This window comes from Gavia stellata, chromosome 4 (genome assembly GCF_030936135.1).
Source record: "Gavia stellata isolate bGavSte3 chromosome 4, bGavSte3.hap2, whole genome shotgun sequence".
Lineage (NCBI taxonomy): Eukaryota > Metazoa > Chordata > Aves > Gaviiformes > Gaviidae > Gavia > Gavia stellata.
In genome coordinates, this window is record NC_082597.1 from 53,378,298 (window position 1) to 53,398,738 (window position 20,441).

General features: G+C 35.8%; 1 protein-coding gene across 1 annotated transcript in view; it reads right to left on the reverse strand.

The window, feature by feature from the left end:
- The window catches only part of ANKS1B (ankyrin repeat and sterile alpha motif domain containing 1B), a 457,036-nt gene that overhangs the window by 306,740 nt on the left and 129,855 nt on the right, over positions 1-20,441 (reverse strand). The window contains exon 10 of the mRNA XM_059816688.1: positions 13,599-13,764. Coding sequence (XP_059672671.1) covers positions 13,599-13,764 — 166 coding nt within the window. The remainder of the gene's footprint in view (positions 1-13,598; positions 13,765-20,441) is intronic.

Here is a 20,441-nt window from a genome sequence, read left to right on the forward strand (position 1 = left end):
CAGGATTCCCAGAATTCATCACTTAGTGCCAGAACTCCTAACCACCACCGACTTCGTACTGCAAATGTCCTTATTCCATTAGAATATGAGTCAAAAAGTCATTCCACATCATGTTTATCAGGCTGATATCTCGCAGCTGAACAAGCAATTTATAAAATGTATTGCTTTTTGTTTGCAATGGCTTCACAAGGCATTTAACACTTTTGTTAAATTTATCAATGGCAAATCCTTGTTTAAGTTATTACAGGTTAGATGAGAAAAACTCTGAAAGACAACCTATAATTGAGCAGAAAAAAGTATTTTTTGCAAATTTTACTTACACAATATTCACAGAAAGTTTTGATATTTTTTCATTATAATGTAAGACAGAAATAGATGTCAAAATAACGGAAATGCTCTTGGAGAAAAATTTCGTTTCGATCCCAGCACTACTGATAAGAAACTAGTTTAAATTGTACTTTATTATTTAAGTATCTTCCAGCAGGGAGGGAATGATATCTGAAAGAAAAAGAACATGGACTGAACAGCAGGAGCTAGAGTGGAAAGAATATTTTTACTAACAGCAGTTTTAATATCCTCATCCAGAACAGATACTACTGCATACAATGACACCTTGTATTATAGAAAGAATAATACACCCTGTCCTGGAGCAAAAAATATAAAATTGTGCTTCTGAAGAGTTTTCCTGCTTTCTGAAAGCAATAAACCAACTGAGCGTGAAAATGGGTTCTTTCGTCTGGGTTATTCCAAATCTGCTGTATTTGAAGGCATATCATAAAAACAAGGAAAAGACTAGTTTGATATCCTGTTGCAGTGGAAAATTATTATATCATTAGCTGCTAGTAAAGATATGCTACTTCTATATGTTAGTGGATTGGTAATACAAACCCATTTCCACCCTACTTCGATATATAGAAAAATCCTACATCTCTTGTACACTACAAATTTCCTTTTGAGGTGGCACAAAAATGAAAATGGTATAAAAAGAACAAAAATTAAATCTCTGTAAAGTAACAGAAGGAAACTTTTTGGCAGCAAGCTACATACTGCCATCAGGACTAGCAGATGCAGAAAGGGAGATAGAAGCAGAGAAAATGGAAGTAAATGAGTGGTTTTTAACTTAAAATAGAACAGGAGGGAATGTTTTTTTTTTTTTACAGAATGCAACACTGATTACCTTCACTAGGAATCAATGTTTTTCTATTTTTTAATCATCTCTGACACTGAATAAAACAAATAAATCTGTTCATTATGTACAAACCCAGTTTATTTTAGTAATTGCTTAATATTTTCACAAATATTTTGATAGTAGCAAAATTTAGCAAGTGATGCCAAGATTTCCTCTTTCCAAATGTACTGAAGTTAGTAGAAATGTTTTTTAAAAACCCTCATAAAACATATCATAGTCTCTTGAAAAAGTGAGTTCCCAGCAGAACACAATTAAAGGTTTTGAGATGTTAAATACCATAACTTAAATTTTTCACAAAATGACCACACTTAAGTTGTTATTTACTGGGGAAGTAAGGACAGTAGAAATAGGGTATGATTTTTTTATCCTAAAAGATAGTATTTCAGATCTGATTCAGGCCAATGCTGAAATAAAATTACTTGTATGCATATTCAGTTGACCGTATGATAAAAGCTAAAAAACTTTTTCAGTTTGTTTGGCAGTGGGTAGAGGGAGGAGTTATTGCTATGCTAGGTCTACTAGAACTGTAGAAAAGAAAGCAAGGTTACTAATTGCATTCATATCAAAGCCAGTGATTCTTCACTACAGTATTTGAAAAAGCACAGTAACTGTGTGGCAGTAGATGATCCCTACAGAGAAGAAATGATGGAAAACAGGGAAGGGGGAGCAGGCAGAGCTATGATCCAGAAACCTCAGTATCTGTCTGTCAGCAGAGCCACCAAACTGACATATAAATGCAGTGTACAGCTGGTTGTGAATCTTTTGACAAATTATTTTCACCCTATAAAAACTGGTTAATCCAAACTGATTTTCTTGGGGAAATGTATAATTTTCAGGATATTTACCTCAGAAATAATTATCGGAGTAGGATGGAAGTCTTTTGCAAGAAAGATTAATGGGAAAAAAAAAAAGACAAAGACTGCAGGGCAGGTATCCCACAGACGTGATCTTTTGATCATTCAGTTCATGGGTCCTCCTGGAGCTCTATCCTATTCTGACAGAGTTGGGCAGGGATTGAATTTGTATATCTTGGTCTGACATGGAGCTGGGATGCAGATAAGATGTGAAACCTGGGCCCAGCACTGAATTACATTCTCACATCCTATGATACAGATATAGCCACTGACATTACAGCCTACTACTTAGGGTTCTCAGCTTGATCCCCCATATCCCAGATAAATGCCGTGATACAGGACATAGAAATAGAAATAGAAGGGATTGCCAAAGTCATCAAATCCAATACCTAAATTGAAGGCAATCACATAATAATAACTGTGCTACAAGGCACCTGTAGACTACACATCTACTCACCATCTACAGCAAGTCACAAAACACTCCCTAATAAACTGTATTAAACTTGCAACCTTTAATACAAAATATCAAAAATGCCTGAAAAACTACACAAGGAGCAGGAGAATCAGGAGCATTGTTAATGTCATAACTTTCTGCAACAGCTAATGATTAATCATTCAGAGTTGAGCAGCTTTATCATCTGAAACTGAGACAGCAAACAGTGGAGAATTTAATCGTCCACAAAAGACAGCTGAGTTCTTTGTGTGATTCAAGACATATCTGTGTTACATTTTCTGTTACATCTACAGTGTTTCTGAAAACCAGTTTAGATTTTTTTATAGTATTTGAACTTTATTGCATTATAGACATAAGTCAAGTGAAGCACTAACTCCTGAGCACTGGATATCTCAAATTTTAGGACTCAGTTTCATCTTAAAGCAGAAGAGGAGAATAAGCAAAGTCTTGAGTATAACAGAATAAAAAGTATGAAGTCTAGACAACTAGTTCCTCCCAACTTCTAATATGGAGTAAGATTCAACCTGAAAAGGTTTGTAGAAAATTCAGTTTCACGTTTGTAGAAAATTCACAGGTGCACCAGGAGACATATAATATTAGCTAAATGCCTACTGAAGATGTCCATGCAGTGCTATACCCATTACACAAGCTCATATTCCTCTAGAATATACCAGATGCATGTAAAATGTTAACAAATTAATGGTAAGATGAAGTTTTACTATTACTGCCAATATTAGCAATTTGATGGGGTTTATCGCAGTATTATTTCTCATATATCTATTAAATTATTGCCACTTATAAAAGGTACTATCACTTACATCTGCTCAATTATAAAACTATCTCAGGAGCATTTTGAAGCATAGGATTACTTACTAGACTACATACTACAACATAGAATATGTTGTATATGGTTTATGTATATTTCATCCCTGACTCAAAAGTACTTGCAAAGGATGCTGCAACTAATAGTCATTTAACAATGAAAAATTCAAATCCTGCTAAATAATATTTGCATATGGGCTTTAAAATGCAAAATACCTCAAAATAATTATGTTCTTTTGATTTATTGTCTTGATTTGAAAAGGGGGTTTTGTCTGACAGCATGCAGTCAAGTGTATAATGAGATCATTATAGACAGTTAATCACACTGGGATGGATGAAACTGAGTGTTGGTCAGAATGCATGCACTTTAATGAGCACTCATTTGCAAAAATTGCTCAAAACTCCCATGAAAGCTAATTTTTTCCAACTGTACTTTAATGAATAATAATAAAAACTAAGGAAACATCAGAAAATATTTAACATACATCAAGCATACTGGATGGGTGGAGACCCGCATGTATTTTGATAACGAGCTGGTCATGTGGTATCAGTCATTCCCATGTGCTTTAACTTCAGAAATGACAAAGTATTTTTAAGAATAACATTTCATTGTTAAGGATGTGATCAGAGATGTTATCCAGAGAAGCATATGATGGGGAGCAATTATCCTAATGATACACTAAAAACCTCTTAGAGGGATGATAAGGTTGTAAAGGAAAGTACACTAGAGCTGTGATATGTAAGAATTGACGTGGCTTGTGCAACCTCAATTCAGCCTTCTGTGCACATGCATTCTGAAGAAGTCTTTAATGATGATTATAATTATGTTTCTCCACAAGACCTCTGCTGTATCAAGGCCATAAAGGAGTGGGGGAAATGGACAATGGAACAAACCAAATTATGGCACATTACTCTAGAAATGTGGCAGGAGAAAATCTATGTGAAATATTTTCCCTAAATATCAAACAGAAACTCAGAAGAAAATATGCTCATATGAAAACATCCAAAAGGAATGTTATGTTAGAGTTACTAAAGCTAGAAATTTTTAATCAACAGATCTATCTAAACTGTATCCAAGAGTTTAAAAAGATCTGGCAAGAAGTTATCTCAACAAATGGATGAACTATTACTGAAATCTTTTATCATTCATCTTCTCTCATTTATTCATTTGTTCTGGTAATATGTTTATAATTCAAGTCACACCCTGATGAAAATGGCGCTTATTTTGCACCACAGGAGTTAAATTTTATTTTTCATCTCCCTTTGTAACTTCTATCAAGAAAGCTGATTCCCACATTGTACAAGAATATGAAACAATAAAGAGTGGATATGTTTTCTTCTTTAAATACTAGATAGGGGATATATGCACTGTTGGTATAACTACTGATAGCACGCTACAGCCATATCAAGAAAGAATATGGAACAGGACCTGTATACGTAAAGTGTATATGGATCAACTGGATCTGTTTCTTAGGTGATATCAGAAACCTGGCTCACCTGAACTACCTAGGAATGAACTTCACTGTAGAAAGAATCTTCAGGCTGTCTCACTCGCATTCTGATGGTGATTACCAAAAGATAATTAAAATGGGTCATAGCTTTCACATGCTGTCAGAATGTGATTTTTAGGGGGGCAGTTAACGGGGCAGAAATCAGAGGTACACACCACATTGACCCATCTACAGCCACTTCTAATTACAACAGTGTTATAATACCTTAAGAGGTATCCTCTCCTGATTTCAGACAAACTCAGAAAAAAAAGGGAAATATTCTCATGGACAATACCTCATTTTTCATCTTATACTACAAGACACACATTTTTCCTGATCTCATTTCAATACTTACTTGACTAATTTCTAATTTTAATGAAGACCCTCTTTTGGAAGAAGATCTATATGGTGAAAATCTAAGCCAAATGAAATCAATGGCAAAACATGCCCTAACATCAACAAGGTTAGGAATACATGCCAGCCACTGAGACTCAGATCACTTGAAGACCTACTGGTCAAAATCAGTAGGTTAATAACACCTGTCAACAAAATAGTAATCAACATAGGACCAGAAACACAGGTGAACTGTGCTCCTTTAAGAGATATAGTACTGAAAAAGCTAATATAAAGCATCCCAATTGTTCTCCAAGAACTATAATAATAACATCAGAAATACAGAAAATGGCTATGAAAATGTCATTATGATAAAACAGAACTCCCAATCTGACCATATTTTGTGTACTTGTACTTAGAGAAAATAAAAAGAACTATAAAATGCCAGAAAATACTTAAAATAGGAAATAAATTATAGATTTATAATTTATATTATAGGAACAACTATATCAGCAAACACTCTCCAGGCATAATTTTCAGAAATCTTTTCTTTTAGATTTTTGAAAGGTGCTTAAAACAAGTACTAGCTGTACTGAAGAAAAAACAACAAAATGCATGATAGAAGAGCTATTGTGTATTTTATTCTTCCATCAGCACTCCCTTAACCTTTATTAAAATGCCACATGAAATTAAAAAAATCCGAACTGCAAACATATGCTAGTGCATTACGCAAAATTGCTTCTGATAAGAAGTGTGCACTCTATACTGTGGCAGTAGGAATGACAAATACGAAATGTGTCATCACTGAAATGCACTTAGAAGTTTAGTCTGGTTTCCAATACACTGTGTTCTGGCAAAGATCTGTATCTTGAAGCTCTGAATGTGATCCTTACAAGTTTATAAATTAACCTGTTAAAACAAGTAAATTGAGAAATTCTGTACCATAGACAAATTCTCTCCATATGGCTCAGACACAGGTTAAAGGAAGACAAAGAAGAGCAGAGAGAAAGTATGTATAGGTCTTATAATTAAGGCTGGTCATTATATTTCACTATGAATAAGTTATTGACTGAATAATACAGCTGAAAATTGTTTGATAATTTTCAATTTTTACTTTAAAATAGATTTCACTAAAAAGCAGGTAAATAAATAGCAAAACCAAAACCATATTTTCAGCTGGACTAAATATAACGTTTAATCGAAAAAATATATCTGTTTTTCAGTTCAACCACTTCAGGTCTTCTTACAATCCTTATAACTTCACTCTCCTCTTCTTACACAGAAAAAGGGAAGGATATTAGGGCACAGTATGTAGATAATATCATCCAGATTTCTATAAAGGCCAATAACTTAAATGGATGCATACGTACAGAAATAAGACAAAATTACTTGAACATACTGTGATACAGAGTACACACTTTTGGAAGACCTCTGTGCAACACTTTACCACCCTTTGGAGTCCTCCAGCCACCATAACAAGGCAGTACATATAGACATGCATAAGGGCAATAAGAGATTTTCAGAATCATTCAGAGGCTGCCCAGAATTACTTCTTGAAGAGTTGCTGGAGAGCTCTGACTTAGCCAAAGACAGTATGTTAGGGTTCCTCTGTCGTGACTTCAGTTGGCCATGAATACACTGAGGTTGGAAATGAGAAACTTCTTAATCACTAGCACAGAAATCAGTGGTTCTGAAACAGACTTCTATTCAGAATAACAGGCACAAAACCCCAACTATTTTTAAGATGTATCTTGAGAGGTTTATTAAAGGAACTACACAAAGGCTATAACCTAGGTTTTCTCCTTTTAAGGGGAGTATCCCCATCATGTCAGGGCACTGTGAGACTCTTTTACTCATTCTTCTCATGGCCTATGAATCTTTTTCTGTGCTAAAGGTAAAGGGGGATTAGAGTGTATAAAATACCCTGGGAAACTTTACTTAATAATGGGAGCATTTCTCTAAGGCAAAAAATTACTTAGAAGAAAAACTGCTTGCTGCCTAAGAAAGACTTCAGCTATTAGGTTGTTATGGAAACACAAGCCTCTTTTGTCAGTTATCTACTCCACGTGACCAATGCATGACTCACATTACAATACACACCTATGCTTTGTATTCTTTATTGACAAGTTCTGAGTGGCTCTTCACTTCTCACTCAACATACAGATGAATTACACTCTTTAGAGATACTGTCTCCCTAAGTGATAGACGGAAGAATAAGGGACATCATTCATACATCATTCATACATCATGTCAGGCCCTGAGGCACTAATAAGCTTTAACGGCCCTGACCAGCCTTCTGAGGTTCTCCATTCACATCCCCCTTCCGGGAAACACCATTTCAGCCCAGCCAGGGGCCTTTAGTTCTTGCCTGAGCTATGCTGAAGGACTGCCTGTCTTGTGCTTATGCCTGTGCCTGTGCATCCAGACCCCAACTCATGGGCTGACTTCCCAGCTTGACCTTGGACCTGCTCTTGTCATCATGAACCTCCCTGGCCATCACTGGACCTGATCCTGACCTGCATATTGACTTTCTGGCTTGACTTTAGATCTATCTCATCAGCACAAACTTGCTTGATGATCTGGGCTCTTGGCTGAAGCTGGCCGTGATCTCTAGGTCTGCCCTGCTCATGGGTGGTGAGGTGGATAGGGCCCTGACTAGTGAGGCCCCTGCCCTGCCAGCTGTGGTAGTCCCCTTCGCTCCTGCCTCCCCATCCCAGAAGAAGCAGCTGGCCCTTGCTGCTCCCTGACACATCAGGCTTGAGACTTAGGAAATTCTGCACTCACGGCAGGTAGGTAGTAATGATTTTGAATATGCACCACAATACTAAAAGCCTTCATGGGCCATCAGTTGCTTCAGAAACATCGGTGTCAAATTAGGCTAAATTTCATAGACTCTAGCTATTTTCAGATGGTTCTAGACCAACTATTATATATTGCAGTTACTCTGCTTGATAACAGACTCCATTATTATGCTCTTCTCTCTACACAGCTAAGATGATCTTTCTTGATCACTGAAAGTATTTAATACTGAGGAGTTAGACTGTAGGTCATGTGTTTAAGTGCACTATATCCCGCTATCTCTGGTTTAAAAAGCGTGCTTAAATGAAACACAGCTCTACTAGCAGTCCTTCTGTTTGAAGCAATTTGGGTAAGTGGACTTCAGAAAGGTTAGTGCATGATCCTTCAGATCAATTATAGTTTCAAAATGATGAAGCATGGGTGACTAAGGCTAGCCTCTTGAATTTCCATTCATCCAGGCAATTTTGTATATCTGGCAGTGTGATGGTTCCTTCTTGTGGCCACTTTGCACTGGTTTTCTTGTAGCTAGAAAATAACTGCACAAAAGCAAAGGTATAGGTTCATTAAACAAGAAAGATGTATTTGCTATCTTAATCTCAATTCGGAGAATTGAAATGTCCAAATATTCTGGATAGGTGCTGTCAAGATTTGTTACTGAAGTCAATCAGAAACTGATGACCTGACAAATAGCACTTTATTTACCATTTTTTTGGAAACTATGTAAAAGATTCCTATTTTAATTTTTATAAAAATGTTATCACAGCTAGGCTATTTTTCAATTCAGGTTTCTAAAGAATTGTCTCCTAGATATCTGTATGAGAATACTGACACAGTGTTATACAGTAGACAAAAGAATGCAAGCAGAGGTAAGCTGATACACTGGCTACAAATTTTCAGGTTCATTTTCACTGTAATGACAGGAGAGGAATGCCAGGCTGAGAACGCAAAAAAACCCAAATGTTGCAGTAGATAGGCCAGCCTGGGGACAGTTTGATATGTTGTGATAATTCAGTGACAAGCATTTTTTCTTAGTTTCCCTGCTGTGATTATGAGGCTGTAAGAAAAAGGTATCATTAATTACAGATTTATTATCTTGCATAGTCTTCCTTACAAGTCACTGGCATTTACATGCAAATTAAGTAATTTTTCTAAATAACAAAAACATCATGACTGACAACAGCAAGATTTCTCCAAAGTACATTTAGCTGGGTAGATAGCTGGGTAGATGACCAGAACAGCTGCTAAGGTATCTCTTCCTTTATGTTGCAACTCCTTGCCTTGTGTTTGCCTGCTACAGGCTAGTGGCAACACATCACATATCTGAGGACTCTTTTATCCCCTTGACAGAAGCCGTATCTTAGATCTAACTGGGTAGAGTAGTCGTAGCAGAGCTATCTTTAAAAGTGCTGACTTGGCAATTGCTGACTGTGCAGTGGCTGAGAGCTCAGCATAAGTGAAGCCCCTAAGTATTTACCTTAGTTCTCAGCTGGATTTTGCAGCCCGCATTGAGTTCTGCATTGCTGCAGCTGAGCTGTTTCCAGAGTTGAAGATGGCTCACTAAGGTCTCCTTGACCTGCAGCCACAGTAAAGTAACATAAACGCAAAAAATAGGTCCTTGATCTAGAACTCCCTTATCCAAGGATGACTTTCATGCAATTTACGGTCAGCAATGTCTTCTCCTATTATTGAGATGCTGTATTAGAACCTTTGTTAATCTGCATGGACAGATTAACTTTCCCAAAGGAGGATTTTCTTTTTCACCAAAAGTTATTAATGAAAAACAGAGTTTTAAAAGTTCTCTCTAATTCCTAATGATACTCTGTGAGACCTAAAAATCTTTTAAGTAGCACTGGCCATCATTCACTATTATTAAAAATTTAGCATGTAGACTGCCACCTGGTCTCATTCCTAAGGAGTTTCTGCAGTAGAAACTATAGAGGCAGGCTGAAAGAAATATGATCTCTCTATTGGGTATGGACACACACTTAACTCCAATGGAAAAATATATTTGTTAACATTTCTTTTGCAACGTAGCCCAGATTTCATTCAATATTTCTGCTAAATGAAGTATATGACATTATGAGGTGCAGGGATGGAGTATGGTACAAAATGCCCGAGCTACCAAGGATGCAAGTCTGTAAGGGTCAACAGCACAGGCCCAAATGCAGCACGGTGCTGCACCTAAACTTCTGCTACCAGTATTCTAGACACTAGATAACTCATCAAAATCTCACTAACTTCATGAAGATACTTGACAATGTCTACTTTAGCATAAGAATTATCCAGTGCCTTAAGCTTCAGCCATTTATTAAAACTTTACACCTTTTCTGAGATGATTTGTCACTATAGTTCACAAAATTTAATTACATCCTTAAGATCAAAAGGGCAATACTAATGCGTGCATTATGAACTAATAAAATTTTATGGTTATTTTTTGAGGTTAAATATGTCAAGCAGTTTTTGGTTTTGTTTTTTTTTTTTTTTAATGGAAGGGCAGTCCAAACATTAAAATGACTAGTAGAAATGTCTAGTTTAAGGAATGAGGATACTGTTCTGGAATAGCCCAACAGAAAGATTAGTAAGATTGATTCACAAATCAATTCATTTATGAAATTAATTTTATGAGATTGCTTTATGAAATTTTAAATTCAGATTTATATTTTACTTAGCAGAAAAATTTGTCTCAAAGAGTGCAGTATTTCAGAATATTCCTATCAAGTCTTAATTGTTAGTTTAAAAGCAGAGATACAGAGACAGAGATGCTAACACACTCTGCCAACCTTGTCCTATCAATCTACCACAGAAACAAAGAACAGCTTAACTTGAACTCAGACACACATGCAGTCTTTTTTACTCTTAGATCAGTCCTAATTAGAAGCAATTGTTTTAACTGTCAGCATAAACCAATAATGTAACTGTTCTTCTTCCTACATAAACCTAATTTCTTGCAAACAGACATAAAACTCACAGAACATTGGATTTCAGAAGTGGAAGTAACAAACTTTATGGATACTTTCCTTTCTGTTCAGTTTTTCTCCCTTATATCTAACAATCCTTTACCATTTGGTGCATGGAGTTCTCATCCTCTGCTATTCCCTACCAGTTCAAGAATAAGATTCAGGAAGTTAAAAATAATATGGAGAACTACAGAGCAGTCTGTTTTTTTCCCCAGTAGATCAGAGAATGATGACTGGCAAGGTGACTATTCCCAACCTGTCAGGAGTTTACTGTCAGGGCAGACACAAGTTACAACATGCAGCTCTACAGCTTGAAAGGCCAGGCAGAATGACCTTTCCTCTCAATATAGGAAAGGACACTTTTCAATCACTGAGTGCAGTCAGTCTCACTTCTACTGCCAAGAGGTAGTAATGCCCCAGACAGTGAGGAGAGTTCATCAGAGTGTCCTACCACCTAGGGAAAGGAGACTGACAGATGCAATTTTATGTTCAAAGTGCTGCCTCATGCTCTGAAATGAATACTACACATGACAGCAATTTGAAACAGTATTCTCAAAGTCAGCATATCTCAGTCATACGAAAACAGGGAAATTCAAGAAAAAAGGGATGCAAATTAGATGTTTGTTTTAAATGAATGATCTCTGTAATCATACGTAACTTATTCAAGTTAAATCTGTATGAACTGAAATGACAGGCTGACATTCACATACAACTATGCATAGTGTTAAGTACCTTATAACTGTGAGTGACATGGTTGATTTCATTTGGGCCATTTGTAGTATAAGATAACAGCCAACATGATTACAGATATGGCTTACAAGCCAGGCCAGTTAGATAACTACTACATTTATAGCTCAAAATAAATTCGCATTTTGGAATCTGCTTATCTCTACAGCCAAATGTTCTTCTCAATAAAATGCCAAGGAAAAGATCATAGTGGTATATGGAAAACTAAGAAGGAATTACAGTACATTTGTATTGTCAACTCACTGACCTTGTTAGATCTTATAAAGATGATGGGTGCCCTCATGAATGTCCTACAGCTTCCTTGCTTATTCTCTGGGTCTCTGATACATTCCATATTTAACCATACACAAAACATATGTCCAGATTAAGATCTAAAAATGTCCTTTTTAGGATGTGTTTTTCATACTGATCTTAATGGACTTAATAGGCCTAAGAAAAATGCCTATGTTCAGCAGACAGCACAGTTCCAAAGCCTGGTATTTTAACTAGTAAAAAGTCTATAATTTTTTTTTAAATACTAATTGCAATGGAAAGCTTTCTAGTTGAGCCCCATTACTACAGAGGCAGATAATGAACTCCCTCGGCCAATTTATGGGGTAGAAGTATGGCAGTCTTCCCATTGCAATAACTATGTTTATGATGATTAATCAAGTAGAAGTCTGAAAAAAAAAGGATAATTTGGCATTTTCTTCCTTTACTGAACAACAACCTGTAATATTGTCCTGCACAGTCTGCTAATTTTTTAGATTATCAGAGACAAAAAAACATCAACAAAGTAAACCTTCAGTTACACAAGTAGTCATGCTGATGTTCGAGTCAGATTCTGGTCCATTCTGTACAACTATGTTATAAAGATGCTATACTATTTTTTGCCACTTCTTAGATCACTGTTCATAATGCAGGTTCCCTCAAGTCTTATTTAGCCCAAATTTTATGGAGAGGTGGGAATTATGATTCACTCCACCTCACCTTGCAGAATCCCAAGCTGTATCTTGATATCTGGCCGTTATATACTATGCCTGATATACCTTTGGCACTCTTCCAATTCTAGTTCAGCTGTGAAATCAAGAAGGTGCTCCCCCTTACACAGACTAGATAGGTAACATGATGTTAGTCAACAATCATCTGTTGTTCTTGTATACTTCCCAAATCATGATTCATAATCAAGACAGCACAAGTCAAAAAGTCAATTGCTCATTTCAAATAGGTCTGTGCTGCTGAGAACTGTCATTTGTCAAAGCAGACTCTCAGTCCAATTACTTAAAGAGAAATGATTATATTCTGAAATTCCTGTACCAGGTGGTGACCAGTGAAGAGTTCAAACAAGGGTAATGGAAGAGAGCATATAATTTTGAAGAACATAAACAGAGTCCTTACAGATAATATAATTCATCTGACTCAGCATAATTCTATTGGTTTTTAACTATTGTAACTTATCATTGTTCGAACCTGTATAATACAAACAGCATTCTGCCAAAGCGTCATTTAATCTTTCTATCAATTCTCATTCACTGCTTCATTTTCAAAAGCAGAGCAGATCTTCCCTTATGTAACATAGAAATATAGAGTACTTTAAATTTTGAATTAGTTGTCTAATGTTGCTGCTAAGCACTTCATTAAGAAATGGAAACAGGTTGGCAAATAGATTACTGCAAAAGCCTGGGCTTAAAGAAATTCAATTTCTAATTTGGCTTTTTGCAATCTTCTTATATTTATCTAGGAAATTATTTAAACCTCTGCTTTGTTTTCCCTTCTACAGCATTTTGCTATTAATCTTTACTCTAATACTAAGCTCTTATGGTAGCTAACAGAAGACTATAATTATACTGTGACAAGTAAACAGAGTACTGTATTGTTAAAGATATAAACCTATACCTTCTGTATATAATTCTATACCTTCTATAACATTACACTTACAGTAAAGAATATGTGAAGGATTATTTGGTGATTTACCTGGTCTTGAGGAAGGTACTCTTGCTATCTCTAGGGAACAAGGCTTTTTGGTCACTGCTATGTCTACCGAATCACAAAGACTGCTGTCATTTTCTGAAGGAACTGCATCCAGAGGTACAGAGGGTATTGCTTCCAATGCATAACCTCTCTTCTTTGAATAAGATTCCTGAAATGCAAAAATTTAAGTAGGTAAGAGAGATATTTCTCAGATGACAAAGGAAAAGAACCAGGTTCAATAACTCTGGACAGCAGGCTTTAAAATTTAACAAATTAAATACCACATTCTGCTGAAATCCACATTGTAACAGACTGGAAGAATTACTTGCATGCTAGAAGATAACATTTCTTGTTTCTTTAAATTTTTGTGTAATACAGTTCTTGTTTAGTTACAGAAATGTCTTTATTCATCAAACTTTGTATTTAGCAAAAGCTCCAACATAACTGGTCTTGCCATAACTGCTTTGCTACGTTCTAATTCAGGGGATGTCTCCTTAAATTTTTTTAATTATATCTTATGAAAGTGACAAATGCATTAACCACTGCAATTACTTTCTCTTTGGGAATGGTTTTACAATAAGTTTATATTATATAGAAGAAAGCTAAAGATATGCCATCTACATTTTGATGGCAGAATCCCAGGTTGTGAATGAAGACGAATTACTGCTCTATATTTGAGTGAACAGCAATAATGGTGCAAGGTCCCTTAACAACGATACATATAGTGAATTCCCATAATTAGCAAATGTTGAGGGATGGAAAAAAGGAAGTAATCAAAAGTTTTGCTGGTACACTGAAGTGTCCAATCAAGCAGACTATCTCTGCTTTAGAACATGAATAAGAAGATAGCATACAGTTTCACCAGAGTTTCTTGATCTGTGATTATTTTTTTTTAATCCTGGCAGAAAGCAATTGCATGGGCAAAGACATATTTCCACATCTTTCTTACATTGGACATATGGATGCCTAGGAGAGTCAAGCACCACATATAAATCAAATATGATATAATAAAATGCAAAGGGCCAGAAAACACCCTGACAGTTAGATATTATCATAGCACTACTCAGAAAATGATTGAAGAATGTGATGGAGAGAACAGGATGCGGAATAACAATTTCTTCAACAGGAAGAACTCATATTGCCTAAGGTAAACTATGGCTGTAGATAACAGTTCCTTTTTTAGGTAAATGATTTATACTGTTAGCGGATCACTACACCACTGAACTTTTTGCAGTTTTTCCTGCTTATTGTGTTGTGAACTGATTTTTATGAGAGTTCATAATCTGGTAATAATTCAAGGCCTCTCGAAGAATAGGGTTGAGATGGCAGCCACAGGAGTTCCACTTTAAAATTCTACTTGATGACTTCAGTAGAACCAAATTTTAAATTACTCCTATGTTAATCCACCACTGAATAAAGAACTTGAAAATGAACACCAAAAACAGTTAATCAAAAACAGGAAAAAAAAATCGTACAAAATAAAATAAACAGAATACTAACAAGCATCTGTAATAAAGAGTACGTACTAGCGAACAACACAAGGTAAGTGGCCAGTGTTCAAAAAACATGCCTAAAATAGCAATGTGATTGTGTCTCTACCTTTTTTACCCTTTCCCCTTTACGTCTAGTCAGAGTATGAGCTCTCTGCATTAGCAGTTTTACTGATACATACTAACAGTAACTAGTTTCAGCTAGTGGACTCCAAAGACATAACAAGGAATTGGAAAAGTTTGTAAGTGGGCTTCCCGCAGCTCCAAATACAACTTTTTAAACTTAAGCCATCTCATTCCTTAAATGAAGTTAACAGAAAATTATTCCTGTAGCCCACATCCTGTAAAAAAAAAAAAAAAAAAAAAAAAAAAGGCTTATTTTTTAAATTCTGCACTTGGATGAAATGAAACATGGATATTAGGAAGAGTACAACTGAAATCAAGAAGTTTACAAATACAGATTTTTATTAATGGAATAAATGTGCATGAGTTGAAATCTTAGGTTTAAATTAGAGAAGACTTAAAAACCCTTGTAATTTATAAATAACAGCACTATTAACTCTGTATTATATTCCTGCCTTTTTATCACACTAAATATAGAAAATATTTCTCCCTAGACTGCACTGTGTAATGTGGAGGCATTGAAGCAGCTGAAGTGCAACTGCAGGACAAGAAGATTCCTTCCTACCTTGAAAAAAAGACATTTCTACCTTGTCCATTTAAGTCTGCTGTAAAAGGGCAGAGGCAAAAATTTATTTACTAAAGCAATGACTAAAACAGCAGACTTCAATTTAATCCTTGTACATGCAAGTTTCTACAAGATTAAGTCAGAATGCCAAAACCCTAGTAATAGTAAATCTGCCTAGAGAAGACCATGAAGAAATACTGCAGCCTTAAAATTGTCACCAAACACCGAAGTAAAACCCTGCTCAGCTCCTGAATTCAGCTACAGGGTAAAAAAAAAAAAACCCAAAACATTAAACATTGATATACAAAACATAAGAATAGATATTGGATGATACTTTATGCCTGTGTCACCCTGTATTCTGTCTACAAAGGCAGTCAACAGTGCTGGCCTAGAGAACAATGAGACCAGCACAAGACCAGGACAAGCATGTAATAGTACTTCTCTTCCTACAACCCTTTGAGACTCCCACACTTCCTAATCAAAAGGTGCTGACTTTGTTTTGCATGTCCACCAATCAAACTTTCTAAGATTACCTTCTCAAGTTGCCTTTAAAGCACATCACATTTTACAGTTTGCATGCACCCCATTGTGTTTTTAGCTATCTCACCAAGTTTGACATCCCTAACTCTTGTACTTTAGAAGGCAACAAGTGGTTGTTCTTTACTTATCCTCTCCTTGTGATTTCACAGACCTCTATCACACTTCCCTTGTCCTCTCCTTTAGGGAAATTCTAATCTACTCACCCAGCTGTTCTAGGCTTTTGACCATCCCTGTCACCCCTCATCCTCTCAGTCTTCAGTGATGTGACAGGGATCAGATTCAAAATGAGGGCATTCATACTGACATAATGATGTTCCCTTTTTTGTACTCTACTCCTTTCCTAATTGCTCTTAACATTCAATTTGATTTTCTGAATGTTATTCAACATTCTGTAATTAACATTGCAAGAATATACATGTCAGAGAAGAATAAATAAAAATGGGGTTACTGAGAAAATGGTTGGAATGTAAATTACTGACAAGTAAATTCTTCCTAAATCTCTCCCTAATAAAGCAAATATCATCATAGTATGCCAAGCAGAACTTAAAAAAGTTAGAGTCCAGAAAGAATTGTTAATACTTTAAAAAGTCTGGAATTCTATCAACTGGTGAAGTGAAGAAGATAAGCCTTAATTAAAAAATGCATATGTAGCAAAAAAGACAAACTTGTCATTGCTGGAGAAAAGCAATGTAAAGTCTTCTGGTTGCTGCAGTGTGTTCTCCATTTTGCAGGTACTGAGCATATTATAGAAATTTTTAAGCTCTAAACTAATTCAAGTTAGTTGCTAGCAGATGACATAAAATTGTCTTCAAGTATCAGGCATCAAGCAATGTGATTCTAGTTTTTTCTAAGATTAAAAGCTCTTCAGCATTCTTCTCAATAATATCAGTTCTGTTGTCTCGCCTCACCCACTGCAATGAGCAGCAACTCTACAGTAATCCTACATGTCCTAGACATTTTCATCTGCATAATAAAACCTTCTAAAGAAATACTCTTCCACTATAGCTGAATAATCTTTAGTCCTGAAATCAAAATAATGTGAGTTTTATTTTTTAAAATTAAATTATTGAATCTCAAATTTCTGTAAACTGTTCCAAAAAGTTGAAGATGACACATGTAACTGACCACCACTATCAAGTCAGAATTATTTCTTATTTGAAATTACAACTTCATAAAAGTAATGTGCTGGGCTGCCAGTACATTAAAATAAGTATTTTTGTAGAAAGGATAAAAATACATATACAATAGAAGTGAGAGAAAAAGAGAAGAGTGAGAGTGGGTGATTCATGGGGAAAGCATTAGAGAACAGTTGCCCATACTGATAAAATCTAAATTAGATTTTTGCCTTGTAGAAAGAAACAGCAATGTGAGATTGAAGCTGCAGAGCACATACCAGGGACACACCATGGCCCTTACTCAGAGGCCTCCAGCCAGCTTGGTCTCTTCTGACCACATGCTTGATGGTATAATACCTATCATATGTAATCCGAAACCTAAACAGGACTAGAAAATAGAAAGGGGAGGGGGGAGGATGTGATTGTTGATAAGTGGGAATGAATTTTCTTCTCAAATATCTATACGGCAATTGTAAATCATTATATACAAGTGTGAAACAATATTCCATAACACGGCTAAATCTTCAGAAACTACATAATCACAGAATCACAGAATCACTAAGGTTGGAAAAGACCTGTAAGATCATCAAGTCCAACCATAAAAAAAACAAAACAAAACAAAACAAAAACAACCCAAAACCATAATGCTGAGCTAGGCCTTTTTTCCACGTTTCTGCCAAGCTTCTGGCTACTTTAGCTTCTGCCTTCTAGATACTCTTGCATTCCTTATAAGAATCAATCTGAATGATGTATGCTTAAGGACTGAGATATGAGCAGTATATACAAATTTGTGTTTGTATGACCTAAGAATGATAGAGGCTCAGTGAGCATCTAATCTGAACTGACATTCTGACAAGAAGATAGAATTTGTATTTAACTGAAAACTTTTTATACCTTCCATCTCATTTCCTATAGAAATCAGGTCAGCTGAAGTTTTATTACTTCCCTGGAACATGGGACAACACATCAGAGTCAGTCATGACTGCCAGGTGAGCAACAGCAGAAAAACTGTTCTTTAAAGATTTACTGTTACACCTCATTCATCACATTCATCACAGTGACAATTCATGTAGGTATGGTGTGTCTCGCCAGGCAATTATTAACTTATTTATAACTTACAAATTCTAAATTTGTGAACAGTTGTCTTGATCTCCTGGAATCTAGGCTATTCACAGTTGAAGGCCACACCGTATCCTGTTATTTGAAAACTTAATAGATCTGGATTTGCCTAAGTCTCTCTTTTGATACATGACTTCCTTGTTGTTAAACACTAACTGTCCTCACAATTTATGTAAGACACCTAATAAGAATCACAAAGGTTAGAAGAAATAGTTATTTTAGCCCTAAGGCACTTTTTTAGAAAGCATGGGGAGCAAGAATACCCCTATGCATATTTATACTTGAAAATATAACTTAAGGACACTGGTTTAGAAAGACAATGATTAGGGGGCAGTTTCAATGGTCTTAAATTATATTTTCAGATAATTCAGACTTTTAAAGAAAACTTTATGGCTATAATTATTGATTATCTGCAAACATATAAGAACAAGAAGTGGAAGTAAGATACTCAGGGTTTCCTTTCTTCTGAATAATAAACCTTAAAGGAGAAATATTCTCATAAATGTAGAAAGGAGGAATGCAATATATTTGCCATCTTTAGTAAATTTCTTTTTCATTTATATTGATAATGAAGAACTGCTATTAAATTCTAACATATCCCTTGAGACCCCCCAGGGTATTGTATCTTCTCCCCTGGCTTGCTGCATGCCAGAGGATCATCATGAAGAATCCAAGTGGCTCTTCTTCCTTCATAGTGGAATAAATTCTGCCTAGTTGTTCTTTAGGAGAGTACTATGATGCTTCTATTAATAAAACTTTGGAGAGTTATTGATCCTAAATGCTCCATCAACCCAAAGCTGATGGTTACCATGAGAGTGAGCAATGACTACTGCATTTATCCCATTTATGTCATAGAATAGTTTGGGTTGGAAGAGACCTTTAAAGGTCATCTAGTCCAACCCTCCTGCAATGAGCAGGCACATCTTCAACTAGATCAGGTTGCTCAGAGCCCCGTCCAGCCTGACCTTGAATGTTTCCAGGGACGGGGCATCTACCACCTCTCGGGGCAACCTGTTCCAGTGTTCCACCACCCTCATTGTAAAAAACTTCTTCCTCGTATCTAGTCTGAATGTGTTTGCATCAAACATACTTCTTGATGTTTGTAAACAGGCTGATGTATAACATTGTTGGATTGGGACACTTCACACTGAAATATTCATGATAAGTAACCAAAGGCTACTAAGAGGAATCAAGAATTCAGGCAAGAAAGAAGTCCTGACCAGTGACTGAAGATAATTAGGATAGATTTTTGACATACAGCAAGGTGGTGGGGAGAATATCCAAACCTGTTGTATGAGTTTGTCACAGTAATATACTGAGCAAAAACAATTGAAAGTATTTCCTATGTCATCATAATCCAAAACCACAATTAGATGGTGAAATATTTATTTTGACTGCCTCTCCATTGAAAGAAATCAGGAATATTACCATAATTTTATGGCTAGTAAAAACATTTTTATCTATTACTAATAATTTAACCAAAGTAATTTTTATGGTATCGTGTAATTAGAATCATTTTTCATGAGTCAAACTATGATAAATGTTCATTGTTATGACAGCTAGAAACACTTGAATATGTAATTTGTCATAGAACAGATAATAAGGTTCACTTCACAATATGTTACAGAATCTGGAACATCTCCAATAATCTCATCTAAGGGTAATGACACTGGAGGATCTACTCCGGTCTGCACAAAGTATTTATAATATAGACTTTTAAAAGGGCATTCTCTTTTAGCCTCTCACCAAGCATCTGAAACAGTGGGTTTGCTGTTGTAGGAATAATACATGTACGTAGTTATCTGAAATAATTCTTTCCCTCCAGCACCCAAAACATCCTTTGTGAGTAAGTTTCAGTAAGTCTTCCACAGAGCTGAAAAAGATGTTCATTTTA